This window comes from Zosterops lateralis (assembly GCF_965231275.1).
Source record: "Zosterops lateralis genome assembly, chromosome: 28".
NCBI classification, from domain to species: domain Eukaryota; kingdom Metazoa; phylum Chordata; class Aves; order Passeriformes; family Zosteropidae; genus Zosterops; species Zosterops lateralis.
In genome coordinates this window covers 2767339-2788336 of record NC_139788.1, presented here as the reverse complement: position 1 = coordinate 2788336, position 20998 = coordinate 2767339, and the positions used below count along the sequence as shown (strand labels likewise).

At 50.5% G+C, this 20998-nt stretch overlaps 1 protein-coding gene across 1 annotated transcript in view; it reads right to left on the bottom strand.

Annotated features, from left to right (window-relative positions):
* Positions 1–20998, bottom strand: part of GRIK3 (glutamate ionotropic receptor kainate type subunit 3) — a gene marked incomplete at its 5' end in the record, with an annotated part of 113113 nt that overhangs the window by 19050 nt on the left and 73065 nt on the right. Inside the window, 5 exons of the mRNA XM_083879648.1 lie at positions 6003–6206; positions 9996–10109; positions 13782–13889; positions 16315–16458; positions 19340–19513. Of these exons, the coding sequence (XP_083735774.1) occupies positions 6003–6206; positions 9996–10109; positions 13782–13889; positions 16315–16458; positions 19340–19513 (744 nt within the window). The remainder of the gene's footprint in view (positions 1–6002; positions 6207–9995; positions 10110–13781; positions 13890–16314; positions 16459–19339; positions 19514–20998) is intronic.

Here is a 20998-nt window from a genome sequence, read left to right as displayed (position 1 = left end):
TCCAGATGGAAATACATTTTTACATCAGCCTGGTACAGGAAGAGCCCATTTCAGTCACTGGCATGTGTCAAAACCTGTGGAAAATGGGAACAGTGTTTTTTCCAGTGAGCCCATTGTGCCAGCTGTGGCTGTGGTGACATGGACAGGAGCTGAGGGGGTTGGAAATGGATGGGCATTTGTGGCTGCCCAGCCTGAGGTGGGGATGTTCCGCATCCTTGGCACCATCCTGGCAGGTTTGGAGCTTGGCAGCTCCCACCACCTTACAGCACATCTGGAAATTTTGGCTCGGCGCTCCCCACAGTCACAAGGCAGAAATGGCAAAAGAAATGCAGCATTTTCCCTCCTCCATCACTTCTGTGTGGGTGTCCTGACTCACCAGGGAAGAGCGAGGAAGATGTTGAAGGATTTGGCTACGGAGGGATTTTTCTGAAGGAGGGAGCAAATGTTCTGTGGTCAGAGCTCGCTGGCACTGGCCAGGCTGAGAGTTCCTTGGCCAAATCTGTCAGAATGATACAGTGAGAACTAAAGAACTGCCTGGAGTTTGTGCTTTGCCACAGAAAATGAAGAGACAGAAATCTGCATGGATGCCCAGCGATCCAACCGCTTTTAGCGCAGAAGTAAAATTTTACTGTGTCACTCCAGCAGCTCCTGCGATGTGCTCCCAGCCCTGTGTCCTTGCAGGGAATGTCACATTCAGGCAGGACAGCACGGATCCAGGAGCCTGGGCTGGGGTGTGTCCTGAGCAATTAGAGGCAGCACAGGGCTGCACTTCCATATCCTTTTTACCAATGCAGATTTTTCTGAAGGTGGCCTCTAATTAAGGGTTTGCTGACAGAGAGGATCTAAATCAAACCCACCAAGGGTGAAGCTTTGATTTGTCGTGCTCTGACATTCCAAACTGGGCAGTCAATTACCAGACTCTGGCTGTTTCCTTTACTCAGCCCTGACTCTTGTGCTGTTGCACAGTCAGGTGGGTTTTATTAAAGCTGAGGAATTAGAGCAAGTGCCAATGGCTTAAAGACCCTTGTCCAGCAAAACCACTTAAGCCTACACCTCTGTTTTACTGGAGCTTACACAACTTCCAAGCCTTGTGCTTGTTCTTAAGTGTTCTGCTGAATTGAGGCCAAAAAGATGAATTCTGCCAAGGCAGCTCCACATCAAATGCAGACACTTCTGCAGCACACCTCCAAGGGTTTGGATCTCCTCATTCACCCAGTCACAGCTGCTCTTGGCTGGAACAGCTCTGAGTTCACCGGGCGTTCAGCACAGGGATGATGATATTCACTGCAGAGATATTTGGCTTTCATCAGAAAATGCCAAGCCTTATCTCCAAGTCCTCAGTTATCAGGGAGATGTGGCCTGTGGGTCAGGACAGCTCTTGTGCAGCCACGGTCACTGTGGGAATCCTGCAGTGCCTGACCTCAGCCAGAGCCAACCCACGGGCAGTGGCTGGTCATGGCAGAGCCCACCAACAGTATAAGCACCAAGATAAATATTTATTCAGGAAAATAAGCTGCCTCTGTGCTTATTTTGCCAATCTGCGTTAGGTATTTACATAAACTAATCATGTGTGTGTTGCCTGAGAGACAGAAATAGTGTGTGTGTGTTTTACTGATTTAATTGTTACCCAGGTCTGGCACTGTCATCCCTCGGTCTCTTGCCACTGCCAGCACTGGGGTTTCTGCCTTGGGTCCTATCCCTGTTTCCTACTCTCCTTGTTTGGCTGCTGTGTCCTGCTCCTCCTCCCTGTGCCCATGGGCTCACACTGCATCTCCCTGCACCTTTCCCTGCAGCAGAGCAGCCCCAGGTGTGTTGGGGGATGAGGAATGAGTGGGGCAGGCACTGCTGGGCTCTCCTGAAGCTCAGAGCTCAGACAGGAGGTGCTGCTGCTGGGGCAGGGGTGGGAGTGCTCTGTGAGAGCCCCGTGCCTGCCCAGGGACAGGGAAGCACTCAGTGGGAGCAGGGATGCTCAAGGAGAGCAGGGTCAGTGCTAACTGTCTGACTCTGGCTCTTAATGGCTGCTCTTGCAATCTCAGTCCTAATTTAGATATAATTTTTTGTCAATGGATTCATTCAATATAAGGGATGAATTAAGAATAGGTGTCATGAGGAAAAACCCAGCTGAGAGCTGAAGGGGAGGAATGAGGGCCACGAGGTGCTGTTGGGGCTTTTCTAGTCTTCACTTCAAGAGAGATCTCCAGAGTTGGAACTGCCATTAATTGTACCTGAGGGATGTGAAGGCTGGAGGATTCTGGTGAGAACAGCTCTACTGTGAGAGACAAGCCCTGTGCTATGGACTCCTGGCAGGTGAACCAGGGGCAGGGACACCTGCTGAGGCACACAGAGAACTCGGGGCTCCCAAAACACAGACCCTTCACCTGGATCCCTGAGTATGACCCAGCCATGAACCACCCAATAATGATCTGAGCACAAAACAAAAAGCTGTTCTGGCTTATTTCCATCCCATCCCTAACACTGGGGTCCTGCAGTGTCTAAACAAAAGGTGGAGGATTAAATTCTTTCTTCCAATGAAATTGTTTGTTCCCCATCCCTGGCCCAGTGAATCCAAATGAAGCCCCAGTTCACGACACTTGAGATAAAACATCCACCAGTGCAGGGCATTAATGGGGAGCTGGCAGTGTGGTTACAATATGTATTTCTGCCAGAATTTACTGCCAGTAAATGCCCACTTATTGTGCCATTGTTAAATCAGCTGTCAGGAATCGTCCCTAAGGATGGATATTACAACTCCTCTACAGTTACCATTGGCAGGGATTTCCATTACAAACCCCAGTATTTACCACTTCTCTTTTATTCCCACCTGAAGCTGCAGATTGAATGGCAATGTGATGTGCACTGTCGCAGCAGAAGACAAGTTTTATTTGTCAACAAGTTTGTGCAAAATGTCCAGAACAACTCATTCTGCTGGTTTTATGGGATTCTGCCCACAAACAAAAGGGAAGATTTGCAGGCGTCGCTTTGCCAGACAACTGGAATTTATAAATCAGAATGGATGGGCCACGGTGTGCAGTGGAGCTTTGCTTGTATCAGTAATAATTTCTATGAATAAACATCAATAGCAGTTCACTGCTGCTGAAAGGAGGAGGTTTGGCTCTTGTCAGGTTCCCTTGTTTGTTATGAATAAAGGGCTCAGGAGCTTCTTTGCATCACCTGGGCTCCCCAGACCTCCCTGAATACCTGAGTTCAGCTCTCATGGCCCTTCTGATCAAGGCTCCTCTGCAGGAGTGGCCACAGGGGTGACAATCAGCAGTAGACTGTGGTGAGGAGAGAGGCTGCTTCTCCAGGGAATGAACTGAACTCCTCAAAACAGGGACTTTTTGTGCTGAGGATGAGCAGCAGATGAAAGGCAGCAGGGCAGGGCTGTTGCAGGCAGCAGCGTGGGGCTGTTGTCTCTGGATCTGCTACTGGGGACCTGTCGGACAGGGTCGTGCTGTGCCTGCTCTGATTGCTGTTGCTTTTCCTGTTTATGCTTAAGGCCAGACTAGAAACACAGGGATTTTACAAAGGATCATAGCCCGAGGCATCCCTGCCTGTGGCCAGACATGTCTGGATCAGAGAGAGCGGAGGGGGAGGATTCGTGACTGCATCCAGCCCAGAGTGCTGGCTGTGTAAACACCTGTCCTGGTACGTGACGTACCTTTGGGGTGCCAACTTTTGGAGATTTACCCCTTTGGTGACACCACCCTTGTCCCCTAGACACTGCAGTCATGCATCTACCCAGCTCCAGAGCCGACTCCCAGCACTGGGTGAGCTCTAGATCCCACTCCCAGCAGTGAGTGAGCTCCAGACCCTGTTCCCAGCACTGGGTGAGCTCCAGAGCCATTCCCAGCAGTGGGTAAGCTCCAGACTCCCTTCTCAGCAGCAGGTGAGCTCTAGAGCCCACTCCCAGCAGTGAATGAGCTCCAGTCCCCACTCCCAGCAGTGAGTGAGCTCCAGAGCCTGCTCCTAGCAGCAGGTGAGCTCCAGACCCTTTCCCAGCACTGGGTGAGCTTCAGACCCTGTTTCCAGCAGTGGGTGACCTCCAGAGCCATTCCCAGCACTGGGTGAGCTCCAGGGTCATTCCCAGCACTGGGTGAGCTCCAGAGCCCATTCCCAGCACTGGGTGAGCTCCAGAGCCCATTCCCAGCACTGGGTGAGTTCCAGAGCCCATTCCCAGCAGTGGGTGAGCTCCAGACCCTGTTTCCAGCACTGGGCGAGCTCCAGATCCCACTCCCAGCACTGGGTGAGCTCCAGATCCCACTCCCAGTAGCAGGCGAGGTCCAGACCCTGTTCCTAGCACTGGGTAAACTCCAGAGCCTGTTCCCATCAGTGAGTGAACTCCAGACCCCACTCCCAGGAGTGAGTGAGCTCCAGACCCTGTTCCCAGCACTGGGTGAGCCCCACAGCCCATTTCCAGCAGTGGATGCTGGGCAGAGGAGCCGTGTCCCGGGGGGCTGTGCCGAGGGGCACAGCCACCGCTGTGTCAGTTCTGATCTGTGTCACACTCGTCACTTGGAGCGGCAGAGCACCGGCGCCTTCCGCTGGGACACCGCCACTCGTCTCACTCGGCAAGGCTGTTGTGTAAGAGGCTCTGAAATCTGTATTTTGAGCTGCACGGAGTTTTCCAGAAGGAAAAGCACCAGGGCAGGTTTGCAGAGCTGGTGGTGCGTTCCCCCATGAGGACGTGTCCTGCTCCCTAGGGCTGTCCTTGCCTGCCCTTGCTGCTCTCCTGCTCCCTGGGCCGAGCCAGCCGAGGGCTGCAGTGATTGTCACAAGCTGATTAAGCATCACTTTGTCCCTATAAGGGACATAATCATTATCATCTGCATTTTACAGATGGAGGAAGCAGTGCACAGAAGAAGCAACTTGCTCAACGTCATTTAGGACAGAGAAGGCAGATCTGGAAGCTCAGCCCAGCTCCTGAACCACTCATCAGCCCCAGCCAGTGCTTGACTCTCCACACAGCACAGTGACTCACCCAGCAAACTCATTCTTCTCCCATGAATGGTAACAGCATCACAGCCCTACAGGGGATTATTTTTGTGTCTTTGCTGCTTAAGCCATGAATTCAGAATGTAGCCAGGACCTGGAGGTGACCAAGGGCTGCCCCACCTGAGCAGGACACTCAGGAGGAGAGCGCTCTGCACTGCCCGCACTGTCACCCTGTGCTGCAGAGAGCAGAGATTCTTCTTGTCCTTAGCTTTTCTTCCAGAGGCCTTCTCCGGGAATCAGATATTCATAAAAACACCAGCTTTCCTCACCTCCATAACTGGGCCCTTGGGATCAGGGGATGTGCTGGAGGCAAGATATCTAATTAGGAAATTGAGCAACCTCCGGCCGTGAGCAGCAGCTTCAGCCTCGGTGACGCTTTGGCGGCTGCAGGAGCGAAGCTGCTGCAACAGGTTCCCTGGGGTTTAATGGGCTTCTGGAAGTGGCCATGGAAGGAGAAGCACAGCTGCTGTGTGGCAGAGGGAGCTCCGTGTCCCAGGGGATTTGAGAAAATAAGTTGCTCTTATAGAAAATAAAAAATTAAACTGTCCAGGGCACACCTGCTCCTGCAGTCTGGATACTTCCTTTGGACTGGGCTGTGTCTGGGACATGCCTGGGGTCCCCAGGCCGCATTGGTGCTGTGCCCATGTTTGTCCTCGGGGGTGAGAGCAGCTCATGCTGCCAGCCCAGGACAGCCAGGGGAAGCCTCTTTCCTCTCCACATGCCCAGCCTGTGTCCTACTGTGGGACAGGCTGTGCCTGGAGTCACAGAGCCCATTTCTCTGCTGGGAGAATGGCTGTTTTCAGGAATTTCAAATGGAAATTTGGAAGAGCCAGACACAGGGATATTCTGACAACTGTAATAAGGAGCAAGGTGTGATCAGGAGCTTGTTGTGGGTATTCTAGGCCAGCAAGAAATGGAACCTGTCCCACCCCAGAGAACCAGCCCAGAGACAGCTCCAGGGACAGCCTGGGCACAGCCAACCCTCAGCAGCCACCCATGGGCTCACTCACATGGTCGATGAGCTCCTTGATCATGCCATTCCACTGCCCCTTCTCATCCTGTGCCCCGTATTTGCCGTCCTCCACCAGGCGGATCTCGTAGGAGAAGCCCAGGATGATGGCCAGCTCCTTCAGCAGGTCGATGCAGTAACCCTCGAAGCGATCGTTCCCGAACAGGGCCGTGTCGGATTTACGGAACATCACAAAGGGCTCCTCCTGCACCGGGAAAACAAAAAAATTCCCTGTTCAGGGTGACACAGAGGCAGAGCCACCTCTCTGGGTCATCCCGAGCCGCCAGGCACCGGCTCTCCAGGCGGGGCTGGCACTGTGACATGTTGGGAATAAATTAACTTTGCACAGCGCATCAGCTAATTAGCAACCTTGTTTACCCCACAAAATTTAATTTTGTCTCTTCTGAGCAGCCAACTGTTTTCCATTTGGTAGCATTTCAGGGAGAAAAAGAACCATTTCATGCTCTGAAAAATGAAGTGTTAGAAACAGTAAAAGAGGGGGAGGACAAACTCAGCCCCGAGCCCTGCACTCAGTACCTGCCATTCACCACAGCCAGCAGGAGGCTGGGGGCTGAAATTGAGAATGAGGGAGCTGTGCATGGCTGGGGCCACCCCAAAACCTCCCCACTCAGCTCTGGAACTCCTCTGTGCTGGCTCTACCTGATGGACACAGGGCTTTGCTGCTGCCCAGGGGAACTTTGCTGCATTTGTGGCTGCCTGAGAGAGCTGGGGGGTGTCTGAACCACAGCAGAGCTGAGCACCAGCACAAGGGACAGGAACTAATGCAGTGACCTCCTAGAACATGCAGAACTAATGGATCTCCCCTGGAGCAGGGCTGGATGAAGTCACACAGACAAGTCCAGCATCCTTTGGTGCCTCTCAGGCTTGGGCAGCCACCAAGGACCAGGAGCACTGGGGAGCCTGAGGGAACAACGTGTGGAGGACAGATGGAAATGGGAAAAGGTGGTGGGTGGGCAGCAGGCAGGAGCTGGAAGGCAGGAGGAGGGTGAGGGACCTACAACGAGTCAAACTGGAGGAGTCTGCAGAGCTCCTGTCCTTGCTGTGGGGTGGCCAGTGAGGGAGGGTGAGGGCTGTGCTTTGTGCTGGCAAACATCCTCTGTGATTTTGGTCAGGCACGAGGGGCTTGAAGAGGTGGGAGGGCAAGTCTGGAGCCCTCATTAGAGCCCTGTCATTGTGCCTGGTTTGGTGGGGTATGGATGACCTGTCCAGGGGTGCTCTGAGGAGGGGGCTCAGGTGGGGCTGTGCCAGCCTGGAGGTTGGTAGTGCTCTGCCCTGGGGTTCTGTGTTCCCACAGAGGGGCAGGGGGTGCTCCTTTGGCCCAGCAGCAGGGTCAGGAGGGGACGTGGCAGCACACAAAACCCCATTTTGCAGAGTTCTAGAGCCCAACTGATCACATCACGCCCGTGGAGTTGAACTTGGCACACGCGGCTCGGCTCAATCCCGCGCTCCCCCGCCGCCTCCTCGGCTTCTTCTGCTCTGGAATTAGTGCTTTGTTTGTGAATCAGCTGAATCTATGGATCCTGATATAAATACAGCAGCTCCAGAGCAGCCATAAAGCACTATTAATTTTGGGAAGCGCTGTAGGGATTACATACATATTTAACAGCCGAGGCACTGAACATTAGGACGCCACTCGCTTCAGTAATGTATCTCCAGGTCTCAAACATTTCCTAGGGGGTAATTCTGAACTCTGTGAACCACTTATTCACGGACTATTTCACAATTTATTACTGAAAATAGCCAGACATCCAATTCACAAGCTCTCTCAGTTTGCTAATCGATTTCTCAGTGAAGGTGCCCTCAATTTCATAACTTCACAGTTCCCATATTGCTTGGGGAGAGCGGCACTGGCTGCTGGGGTAATATTTCTCTTCCAACGAGTCACTGCAATATGAGCAAAAAGGGGAAAAAACAACCTTTCATGCTTTTTCTTTTAAAGGCTCCTCCTATGGCTCTTCTCTCGTCATTTACAGCAGTGCACAACTACAAAGGGGTGTTGCAAATGCAAATAACATCTCGGGTTGTATTTTATGTTTTAGACTCCAGCAGACGCAGTGCAATTACTGCAGAACTCAGGTTTGAGCACATCCTCTCCTCCCCTGGGCACAGGGATCCAGGACAGCCCTGGTTCCAAAGTGGAAGCCCCGTGGCACGTGTGCAAGCCCATGGAGTGGCACAATTAATGGGAACTGATATCACCCTGTGCCTTATGTAATTGGTACGTGCTCGCAGAGCATGAGATGGAAATGTTGCCTGAAAAAACCCTGTCAAAGGCAGATGGCTGACAGTCCCCTCCTGGCTCCATCGTTTTGCATTATGCTGTGGCCTTTGAGGTGTGGTGGGCACCAGGGCCTGGACCCAGAGAATTCCACAGCCATGGGAACGATTCATGGGAAGAAATGTCATGTGTTGGATGGGAAGCTCCTTAGGAGGAGTGGCTGATTTGCAAGGAAAGCTGCTGCAGCATCTGTCTTTGGCTTATGTTCTGCTTCCACCCTGCTAAACCTTTGCTGAGGGATACAAGACCTTCAGTTCCAGCTGCTATTCTGCCCTAGACCAAGCGTCCCCTTTCTGTGTTCCCCTCTGGGCACCTCGGTCCCATTCCTTCTATGATACAAATCCACACTATATCAATCCTCTTTTGGGAAGGGAAGCAACAAGGTTTCCCACTGCTCCAGACTGGGGGATGCATCCCCAGCTGGCTCTGCTCCATCTGCACCTTTACATTCCCTGAAAACACAGAACACAAAAGGGCTGGAAAATTTCCCCATAACTCAGCCTCAGTTTTGGGCAGGTTGGCCAAGGGCTGATGTGTTTTGTTGCCTCCTGGTGCCATGCCATGAGCCCGTGCTGTGTCACAGCCATGCAGGAACCAATGCCACCAGATTCATGAACTAGTCAGTAAAAGCTCATTGACATCTGACACCTGCTGCCAGATCCCAGAGTGAACAGGAGAACAAAATGCAGCACCACACTTGGGAGCAGAGCTGGATAACAGCATCAGTCCTCCCCACTCCAGCAATGTGTGCTCAGGAGGGGGACAGACAGACAGTGTCATAGACCCAGGGGCTCTGCTTGCTCTTGGTATTCCCTTCAGTACCAAGAACATTTCTAGCTGAGGTGGGCAGTGCTGGCCAGTGAAGTGCCCACTGCTGTGCCCCTGCCTGTCCAGGGTGCACGGTGACACTGGGCTGCCCTGGGGCTCAGTACAGTGACACAGGGCTGTACTGGAGCTCCAAGGTGACACAGGGCTGTCCTGGGGTGACATGTGGCTGTCCTGGGGCTCATCACAGTGGCACAGGGCTGTCCTGGGGCTCAGCACGGTGACACAGGGCTGTCCTGAGGTGACATAGGGCTGCTCTGGGGTGACATGGGGCTGTCCTGGGGCTCAGCACGGTGACACAGAGCTGTCCTGGGGCTCACCATGTACAAGCCCCCTGTGCCCTTTGGCATGCAGGGATCAACAGGGAGAGTTCTCTGCCCATCCCTCCAGCCTGCAGGGATCAGCAGGGCATGGGCCCTCTGGCGTGCAGGGATGGGCAGAGGAGGACTCTCCAGCATGCAGGGACATGCATGACAAGGGACAGGGACCTGGCCTGGCAGAGGAAGCAGAAGAGCTCAGCCCAGGATGAGCTTCCTGGGCAGGAGAAGCACCTGGAGGGGGACAGGGGCAGCTGAAATGGAGGAGCTCAGCCAGGACCAGCTCCTGTAGTTCCCACTGGCCCGTGCTCAGGGACGGTGGCATAGGGGAGGTTGGAGGTCACCTCTGTGCAGGGACATGGACATTGGGTGTCCCATGAGCCCTGTCCACGTTCAGGGCCCCTTCCAGCAGGTCTGCACTGGGCTGCTGTGAGCTTTAGAGATATTGGATATCCAATATCTCTAAAGCTCATAGCAATATTTGGGATATCCAACATTTGGGATATCCCTGGGATTCGTGGGGAAGGACAATGACAGGCTGGCAGTCTCCTACCAGCACCGTGGTGACAATCAGAGATCTGTTGCTCAGCGAGTCCGTGACGTTGGGCCCCCGTCCTTTGGAGATTTCTGTGATGTTCAAACCATCAGAAGGGCTCCATGCTCCAACCTGGAAGGAAGCAAAGCAACACAGTGAATCCCCATCTCGAATTCTTCAATCCCTGCCTGCATTCCTTAATCCCCACCTTGCATTCCTCACTTGCTCTCAGCATCCTGCTGGCCTGGAAAAGGGAACTTCCTTCTCCTGTCTGCAGCAAACAGCAGCAAAACTGGAATTCCCATGTGTTAACATGGGTAATTCCCATGTATTAATTCCCATGTATTAATTACCATGTGTTAATTACCATGTGTTAATTACCATGTATTAACCCTTCAGCTGCAGGTCAGTCCAGTGGCACACGTTCCACAGTCCCTGTGCTGCTGCAGTGGATGAAGACTGTGGGGACTGGAATTTAGGGGCTGAATGAATGAACAAACAATTTGCAAAGGCACCGCATAGAGCAAAAATCAAACCACACTAAAGAGTCAAACCTGGGCAAGGGTAAAGCACAACAAAAGAAAAATGACCACAAATCTGAGTCCATTTTCTTTCTTTTCCATTTCTCCACCAATTTGCTTTGGTGGGGAGGATTAAAAATGGCTCGAGCAGCTCTGAGGATCCCTGATAGGGACCATTCCTGCTCTCTGTGCCGTGGCAAATCAGCTGCAGGTTTCTAACACGTCTCTTGGCAGGGCCCTGGGCCCCCTTTGGGAAATCCCTGCCATGGGGGGGTCTCAGTCCTGGCTGCAAACCTGGAGGAGGGGGTGCCTTGCCCAGGCATGGCACAGGCACATCAGCTCGATTTCAGGTGCTCTGTTTCCTCCAGCTGTCAAATTTAATAAATTATTAGGCTTTAATGAAGTCTATTGATCCAGAAATGGCAAAACATGTCTCTATTTAGGGAAGTCATCTGGGCGAGGCTAAGCCTGTTAACCTGATCTCCACGGTGCAGGGGAGGCTTTGGGACAAACTTTGAAGGCAGGAGTGGCTAAAGGACTGTGACAGTGAGATAAAATGTCAAGAAAGCTGGAGGAATATGGGAGTGCTGCCAGCAAATGGAGCAGGGTGGCCACGGAGCCAGCCTGGCAGTGAGGAAAAAAAACAAACCCCACCTGGAAATGGGAACAGAATGATCCATCTGTAGGGTCAAACTGCAAGGTGGGACTCGGAGAGAAGCAAAAGGCAGCCAGCTCAATCCACCAGGGAGCCAGCAGCTTCCCATCTTTTATTTATCGCTGTTTTTAAGATTCTTCAGCCTCTTCAGCAGTCCAAGGGGAGAACTTGGTTTTACTGCATCCCCAAAAAGAGACTTTGTAATGAGCAATGCTGCCTGGCAAAAAAAATTGTCATAAATTCTAGAAGAGTTTCCATGAACTTTGTGAAAGGTTTTAAATATTTCAGGTAAAACCGAAGCCATCTCCCATCTCTGCCTTGGATCACACAACAGCTGCAATGTCAAAAATTATTATTATATTGGGGATGGGAAAAAAGCAAGTCCAGGAGGCCCCAGTTTACTGCACTGCAGCCTCAATCACTTCTGCCTCGCTACGTTTTCTTTAAGAAAATTAAATGCACGGCACTTAAGACTGAATTAATCAGTTTAAAATATTAAAAAAGGAAGAAAAAAGGCAAAAGTGCTTTAAGAGAACTGTGTGAGTCAGATAGTCGAACTATATGTAATTAGGATTTGGTAATGCTCCTGTAATCCCTGGAACATCCAGGAGGTATGAGGATCAGGGGTTCAATCCTAAAGCTCAACAAACATAAGCTGTGATACATAATGCACAATCCAGCTGGGATTTGTTTGTAGTTTGGCGTTTTGTTAGTTCAGATTAACTATTGACAGAATCCCGGCTTCAACAGAGATTTGACATCGATACTTTAAAACCCCTCTGGAGCTGACACGGAGCTTTCAGGAGAATAATGGTGGGAACTGTGAAATCTCTGAATTATTGGAGACAAAAGTTGATGGGGTGTGCAGGGGACGCGTCGAGCTTTGGCAGCTTCCAGTGGGCTGGATGTGACAGAGAGCTGCAATAACTCCAGCTGGTGCCAGCTCTGCTCAGCACACCTGAGGGGTGCTGGTTTGACAGGTGATGCTGTGGCTGTGCTTAAACATTTGGATGTGTGTGGTATTAAAGGCTGCCACGTTTTCTGTTACCTGCCCAACACAGCTCTCCAGCAGAGCGGTGATGCTGCCGGACTTCACAAAGATGTGTTGTTATTTTTGTGCTCTGCTCTATAAACAAAATATCTTGTGGAAAAAAAAAAAAAATAAGGCTACAAAGGTCAGCTGCTGCTCAGTTCTTGCAAGGCACTGGTGTCTTCCCCAGCTCCCTCCTGCCTCCTTTCTCAACCACAGCCAGACTGAAGGTCACTGGGTTGGTTTGAAACGTTCCCTTTATTCCGTACTTGACACCAAAACCTCCCCGGCAGGAGGAGGCTGTGCTGACCTTGAGCTGTGTTACCTGAGGCACCGAGCTGCTGCTGTGGTGGGGAAGTGTGGCAGCCATTCATTTCAAAGCCCAGGAAAAGCAAACTGTGAGGAAAGGAGGATGGGCTGGCGGGTCCCGGGAGCCTCACGGTGCAGAATCCATCCCCTCCAAAGGGAGGATTGGGATCCAGCCCTGGGGCTGCCTCCCTGTGCCGAGTGATTAATTCTCTGGACAAGTCCCCTGTGCTCTGGGGCCATTCATGGCTAATTGAAATCCCTCCCTGCTGCCAAGCCGGGGTGTCCCTCGGGCTCAGAAGCTGTCACCCTGCCCAGGGGGACAGGGCCAGCGCCGTGCCCGGCTGCCACCGGCACCTGGTACCTGTCGGAAAGCAGACTCTGCTCTAGAAAGGGCCTCGCTGCCCTGCCAAATTCCTCCTGTGCAGGTGATAGACACCTGTAGCAGAACAGGGACACAGAGATGCTCACAGAGTGGTCAGAATAATGGGATTTCTTGGAAATCAGAGCTCCCAGCCACTCTCTGCTCTGTCATCAACTGAGCTCACCTTGAAACCTGCTTTCTAAGGGCTTTAAGGCTGTGTGTGTTGCCTTTTTATTTTAAGTTTGGTTTTTTTTTAAGTAATTGAAGAGAAGGAAATTAAGTCCCCAGGCACACCTGGGATCAGATTTGCACATCAGCACATGGTTTTACTGTGCCCAGAGGAGATCTGCACTAATTTGAAGGACTCAAAGCTGCAGTCTTCATGCCTTCGACCCTCATGACACCCCCAGCCAGGCAGGCAAGGCCACACTTCTTATTTTTCCTTATTGTCCCTTAGATAATAAATAAAATACCCAGTGCATCCTCCTGCTAACTCCAGGCTGTAATAAACTGGGGCCATTCCCAATTTCATAGTGGGAAATGACTCCAGGTGATGATCCCCAGAGCTACAGGATCCTCGGAGAAGAACTGAGGGTTTGTGAGCCAGGCCAGCAGGAGGGAGTGGGACAGGCATCATTCCTGCCTGCTTAGGGCAGGGAGGAGTTAATGGATGCTCAGGAAGTTTCTTTTGCCTTCACCATCCCAGGAAAGTGCCACAAGCACTTCTGCAATCTGTAATCCCCCGCACTGGCTTCAGGGCGAGTGAGTCATGGCTGAGCATGGAAAAGGATCTGAGAAATCCCACAAAGTGAATATCCTTTTATATAAACCCCAGAAACCTGGAATCAATACAGCACCAACCATTCCTCTGTTGCCGAGCACCAGCGTTTATCCTCAGCCTCATGCAGATAAAACAAACCCTGCCTACCTTCTCAAGGCCGTCTTCTTTGAGGCTGATGATATCCAAATCAAAATCTGTCCGTAAACCACTGGTTTTATTGAAGACAATTCGTCCCGTTAATCCTTCCCATTGGGCCTGTGGAAGGGAGAAAAAGTAGCAGGGCCGTTACTTGGTATCATAAATAATCTTTTGCCCTCCACTGTATGTTCTTTTAATTAGTCCTTATGCTGGTTCTTTGTCCCTAAAGAGCCTGATTAATTAATAATCCCTCCGTCGCTGCTCAGACTGCAGACGGAGCTGGAGATTTCCCTTAACTCTCTTGCAGTCCTTGCTACAATTCCTGTTCGCACCTTTTGTGTTCACCAGCTGTTGCAGGACGTGATGACTCAGTAGAAAAGGACTTGCATTTATCACAGGCATCCTTGTGTGCTGCGTTTATCCTTGTAGTGCTGATAAACGCCGGCTGCAGGGAGCCGCCTCTGGGACAGCTCCAGCCACAAGAAATCCCTTTTGTGCACGAACTCGCTGGTGCTTCCAAGGTGTGTGGGAGCTTAAATGTCTGGAATGGTTCTCTCTGTTCTTCCAGAGGGAAAGTGGAGCGGAAGAGGCCAAGAATGTGTTCGTGCAAGCAAGATCTGAGGTTTGGGAATAGGCACAGGGGTCTGGGGGCACTGCTGGTGCTGTGCTTCAGTTTTTGGCAGCATAAGGATGGGGCAGGTGGTCACTGGGACATCCCATCCCCAGAGATTTCAGTGCTTGGTTGTCTGAGGTTCTGAACAGCCTGGTCTGACTGGGACCAGGAGCTTGGGGTAAAGATGCCTCAATTCAATTCCACAAAACCACCCCTGTAATTCAATTTCTTTCCCACTGTTCACTTTGCAGCACCCCTAGAATGAATCTCTCTGATATAGGAGGTGCTAGAACCCCCAGAACCAGGTGCTCTGTGCCAGCAGAGCAGGACCTGGGGGACAGAGAGGTGTCTGATGGCTGGGGACAGTGCTGGATGTGCTGTGTCCTGAGGAGGATGCTCCCATAGGAATGCCAGGCTGCTGCCACAGTTTGCTGCTCAGCAATCACATCCCAGCAGTGGGGCTCTGAGCCTCAGGCTGGGCTCTCTCCCCTGAGCAGCTCCATGCTGCCTGCTCACTGGGAAATGTATTTCCTTTATGGGTGGGGGAGCTTGAAATATTCCAGTGCGACCAAGGTGGCATAATGTATTCTCGGGGGGAACAACTGGCATTTCTCCCGGTAAATACGCTCCTCTGGCTCTCCCTCATTAATTCCTGAGGAGCAGTGACAGCCTGCTCCCAGCCTCGCCACCCTGGAGTCCTGGGGAGGCTGGTGTTTGCTCATTTGGGCGTGCAGGTGGTTTGCCTGTGGGACGTGCAGCCCTCGGAGCCCCCCGGGAGTCGGGGAAAACACGGAATGTTTGAGGTGCCCAGCTGGAGCAAACACAGCTGTGTGCTGAGCATGCAGCTCCCACGGGGCTGCGGTGCTGATGCCTTTTTGGGGCTTGCCTGAAAACAGAGGGCAGAGAAAATTAAGGGGATAAAAATCAGTTCTATTTATTGAAGGCCCTGCATGTATATGAAGGGCAGATGAAGCCCCCCCTGGGGGCTACACCCAAAAATGGATGGTGGGTCACTGTTTTCACACTTTGATAAGTCTGATCCATTTGCATATTTGGGTTAATCTTCCAATTACATCTTCAGGTAATGAAGTAATTTACCCCAAGTTTGCTTCCCCCAACTCACTTTAGTTTCCATCTCTCAGGCCTGAGGCAGTGAGGTGTCCTTGATCCCCAGGCCTGGAGAGGAATTGTTGTGTCTGCCCAAAGTGGGGAAGCAGCAGCTCACACTGTGTGTAGAGTTTAGAGTTACACACTAAGGAATTGCAGGATTACTAATATATGAAGAATATAAAAGCTGAAATCCAGAGGAACTGTCCTCTCCAAACTCCTATAAACTCAGAGTAGTGCCAAGGGATCTGTCCCCCAAGGCTGGGAGCTGGGCAGCCCCTCAGTGCTCCCACCAGTGCCTCAGGATTTAGGATATTTAAAAATTAAAAAATATTTATTATTATTATTATTAGGGTATTTAAAAATATAAAAATATTTAATTAATAAATGTAAAAAAATTTAAAAATAAAAAATTAAAATTTTTTAAAAATTAAAAAGTTTAAAAATTAAAAAAATGTAAAAAAATTTAAACATTTAATTATTTAATTAAAAAAATTAATAATTAAAAAATAAATTAATTTTTTAAAAAATTAAATAAAGATTACTAAATAGATAAAAAATAAAAATTGAAAAATGTAAATTATAAAATTATAGATATAGAATTATTTATTATTATAAATATAAAATTACAAATTAAAGAATTATAAATAAAATAAAAATAAAATAAATTTAAAATATAAATAAAAAATACAAAGAAAATAAATATAAATAAAATATAAATATAAATATAAATATAAATATAAATATAAATATAAATATAAATATATATAAAAAATTTAAAAAGTAAAATAAAGTAAAGTAAAAATAAAATCAGGGTTTTACCTCTTTGATGAAGTTCATGAAGCGGCCCCCAAACCTCCAGGCCTTGTGGCGGTGGCACTGCAGGGAGTTGACGGTCATCTGCGGGGCGCGCTGGTAACACACGGACACCACGTGCACCGCGTCGTACAACAGGGCAGCGTCTGTCTAAAGGGAACGGGGACAGCGTTGGTGGCCACGGCTGGGAAAAGGGTGGAACCCGCTCCGGGTTACCCACACCAGCCCCAGGGTTTCTTGTAGGAGCATCTGTGACTTACAGGGACAGAGTACTCTGCAAACCTGAGATATTCTAGAATATGTGGGTTTATTGCAAGGCTTGTGGGTAGAAAGGGTCTTGCTTTCAGCCACCAGCCTGGGCTGGAGGGAAACCCCAAAGAGAGAACGAGAGAGAGCAAGAGGGTTTGGGCTAAGAAGAGGAGAGCGAGAGAGCAAGGGGCAGGGTCAGAGTGCAGGGGGAAGAGAGCAGAGGTAAGAGCAGGGAAAAGAGCAGGAAAAGAAAGAGGGAAAAGAGAGCAGGGACAAGAGAGAGCGAGGTCCAGAGAGAGAGAGAGAGAGAGGTCCTGGTTACAATCCATTCTATCTCCTTTTGTGATGAATATTCTAATTTACAGTGACCGACCAATACAAGACACAATATCCTATAGAATCTCTATACGGCCATAAGAACTACTACATTACCATGTGTTATATTTTAAACTCTAAAAGCTACTCTTTAGACTTTTATGTTTTGCTACATTGACCTTTGGATCCCTCAGCCATCAGAAGGGTCTTGTTCAATCCAAAGGGATTCTCCTTCAGCTGCTCAGTCTATTGTCCTCAGGTTCTATAGTAACTAAGACTTGGTATCCTACAACTCAAGGTAAGCTTCCATTTCTATTTCGATTACAGGTTTCATATTTCCAGAATCTTTTGCTAAGTAATCATATTTATAAGGTTTCCCTGATTCATCTTTCCCAACAGTTTCTCTGTCCCTGCTTGGTGGTTCCTTGGATTTTTAGATTGAGATCTCGGGGGCTCTGTCTGAAATCAGCGATTCTGGAAGTGTCGTTTGTCTGTGAGTGGCTGTTGGGGTTGTTTCTTGCACATTTCCTGCTGTGGTGTCAAAGAGGGAGGCAACGGCTTCTAAATGTAGAAGGTAGTAACGGAATTTTCTTATTGAGTCTGTTTTGTCTGAGTGCAAAAAAAAAAACTATACGAGAACATATTTTCCGCGCTATTTTATACATGGGAAAATAAAAAACAGAGGTGTTTGTGGGCACACAGTTTTCCAAAAACGACACAAGCTGTCACCAAAATCAGGACCTCATGGCTTTGTAACATATTCTAGCATTTCGGTGATCTGAACTAGGGAGAACTTTTTTTCCCCCCCCGTATAATGTGATGATTTTAGATTCAATTTGAGATGCCCTATCTCACATCCAAACACTGATCAAGAGAATTGGATTTATTTTTCACTCTGATGTGGTAAGACCTCCTAGTGAAAACACATTATTTGCTGGCTTCACAGAGCCACGAAACAGATGTGAGTGTAGCAGCAGCGTAATAAACCGCAATAAAACAAAATAATACAGCAAATAACTGAGCAAACATCTAACAGGACGTAGCCATGGAGAAAATCCTCCAGCCTTGGCAGCCATCTCTGACCTTCCCTTCCCTCAGCAGCCAAGCATGAAGAGCAGGAGCCCCACCTGCATCCGTGGGCGGGTATGGACCACAGCAGGGACAGCTCTGTGAGTTTGGGCTGGAGGAAAGGGGGAAAGGATATGTCCATGCAATTTCATGGTGAATTACAGACTGTAATGCCCAGCTGAGTCCAGGGCCCCACTGGAGAGACACCTGGCAAACTGGTAGCAAAGGCAGGATCCCTCTGAGAAAGCAAAGAGGGGCTGGGAGGAGAGGCAGCCCCAGGGACAGGAGGGCTCAGCTGTGGGCAGCCTGCAGGAGAGTGGGAATCTCTCTCCCCTCACAACAAACACACCAGGAGGCATCTGAGGAGCCATTTCAAGGTGAAAGTCTGGGAGGCTTTGCCACTTTGCAGGGCTGGTTCTGGCACATCTAAAGGGAGAGGGAAGGAGGGAGGCAGTCAGCAGTTCCGGGGGTCGGAGGCAGCCTCGCGGGGAAGACAGATGGGCGAGCAGGTGCTGCACCTGCCGAGCAGAAACTCAGCAGAGCAGAGCTGCCATCAGACCCTAAAAGGAGTCATCAAAGCTGCAGCTCAGCTCATCTCTGGGCATTGCATTGGTGCTTTCCTCCTGCCTCAGTCTCATCAAAGTGCCTGGCCCAGCCTGGCTGTGTGCTGTGCTCCCAGCCCTGGGAGTTGGTGTCCTGCTGCTCTTGGGGCAGCTGGAGCCCTTTGGGACACATCCTGGCTGCCTGCCTTGTCTGGTGGCAAATCTGTTGGCAGCTGGGCCGGAGCAGCAGCATTACCACACAGTGGGGCATGGGCTTCACCCCAGGCTTTGAGGGACAGTGTGGCAACCAAGCTAGCTGAGATACCTTAGCCCAGGTAGCTTATGCAGAATCGATAAACCTGAGACTGTGGGAGGCAGGATATGGAAATTAGGGTGTTAATGGTGTCATTCCAAAATAGGTCATGTCTCTGGTTCTGGTTCTCCGTTGATTTGGGACCTTCGACTTATAAAGTCATGTCCCTGTCCCATGTTGGGATTGGACCCCTGCCTCCAGATAATCTTATATATTGTTATTAGCCATGCCTCTGGGTCTTTGGATGTTGCTCTCTGGACCATTCAGTCTCTGTGTTTGTTTTTTTACCACCAATAGAATTCTATTTCTGGGCAAATCCATCATTCCCTCTTCCCTATTTCTGCCATGCTCCACCCAGCTGGACTGGACCCGGAATCACAGTGCTGACTGTGCTGGGACAGTCATTAAAAAAATGCAAGAAAGCACCTCAGGCGTTACTGCTACCAATAAAAGCAACATTTATGCCTTACTGACTGTCCCTAACTTCCTTTACCAGCCTGCCCTGCCTCCCCAGAGCCCCGTGCCCTGCTGGAACTGCCCATACCATCATCACACCATCCAGAAGCCCCAGCTCTGCCTTGGGTGCCGACTGCAGCCTCTCCATGGACCACTTCTCGATGATGGAGGACACGTGAGGGTTCTCCACGTTGAGGATCCGGAAGCCGGTCAGGTTCACCCCAGAGTAGCGGTATGGTTCTAGGTCTAATGCATAAAGATCCTTAAAAGAGAGAAACCAGGTTAAACGTTTTGCTTAGCTTTGTTTTGTTTTGAGTTTTCTGCGTCGGTTTGGTGTCTGTGTTTGGAGACTGCAGAAGGTGGGAGGGAGTGCATATCCCTCAGGAATTCAGAGGATTGTGCTGTCTGCTGCCGTCAGTCGCTGCCTGCAGAGCCCTGGAGGTGTTGGTGGAATTTGGGTGCCGTATGTGCAGGTTCCCCCGCACGCAGCAGAAGGGAACTCCTGCCAAAGAGCCAAAGAATTTGCTCTCAGCATGAAAGAGGCGAGTGGATTGTGGGGACAAAAACAGAATCAATGCCTGTGACCCCGAAAAAAGAGACTTGTGACCCAAGGAGGGGGGACAAGGCAGAGTTTCTGTATCTGAGGTTCCCATGGGCTTTTCCATGGAGGATTTGCTGGCAGTGCCGAGGCCCACGGGGTGCTGCGGATGACAGAGTCACTCTGAATGCAAAACACCAATTTGCAGACTATCAAAGAGGAACTAAGACGCATTCCCTGACATTCCGACCAGCCTACACAGTCTGCAGATGAATGAGGGTGCCCTTTAGAGGCTGTGAGAACCAGAGCCAGGCAGTGCTCAGCTCTGCTGGCTGCCAGCCTGTGAACATCACTTAGGAGCCAGTGAGGAGCACCGGGGGTGCTGGGGGGCACAGGGGCAGCACTGCTGTGGTTCTCTTGGCTCTCTGTGTGTCTGAATATCAGCTGCAGTGCTCAGGAATGAGTTTGGGGTTAGGCAGCACATCAGGAGCATGTGGAGGTTGATCTGCTCCCCAAAGCCAAGCAGCTCACTTGAGGGGTGAGTGAGGGAGTGTAGTGAGACCTCAGCCAGGGGTGGCTTGGTTAATGGGAGCCGTTTGTTGGGTGGGACATATTTCATCAGTGTTTATCCTGAACAATTTCTGCAAGTGTTTTGTGGCAGTATAAATGTGGAGAGGTGGAGAGGCAGCACCAAGAGTCTTCTGCAATGGAGCTTGGGGGTGAAGGCGCGACATTTGCTGCTCTCACAAGGGCTTGTCAAAACCAGGTTCAATATGGGATGAGATGCTGTGGCTGTGGCTGTGCTGGGGCTGTTCCGTGCTCTGTGATGGGGCTGTGCTGGTGGGGCACAGCTACTCTGTGGGGCCACCCAGCTACAGCACCCACAGGGGGCTGGTGAAGTCCCACACGAGCTGCCCTAAGCAAAGCAGAGCAGCAGCAGCACTTGCCAGCAGCTGAGACAGCATTCTCCAGGGAAGAGGGAGGCTTCTTATGGCTGTTTTGCTTTAATAAGCTTTGGGGGTTTGATCTTTTCAGTAAGCCTTGCCCCAGCCCCTGCAGCCCCAGGGCTCACTGCTGATGGATGCAGTGCTCAGACCTGCAGGTGCAGCAGGCACCAAATCATTAATCACCCTGCAATGGCAGTCCAGACTTGGGTTTTTTGGGTTGTTTTTTAACCCTGAATAATTGCGAGTGTGAACCTGCACGTTC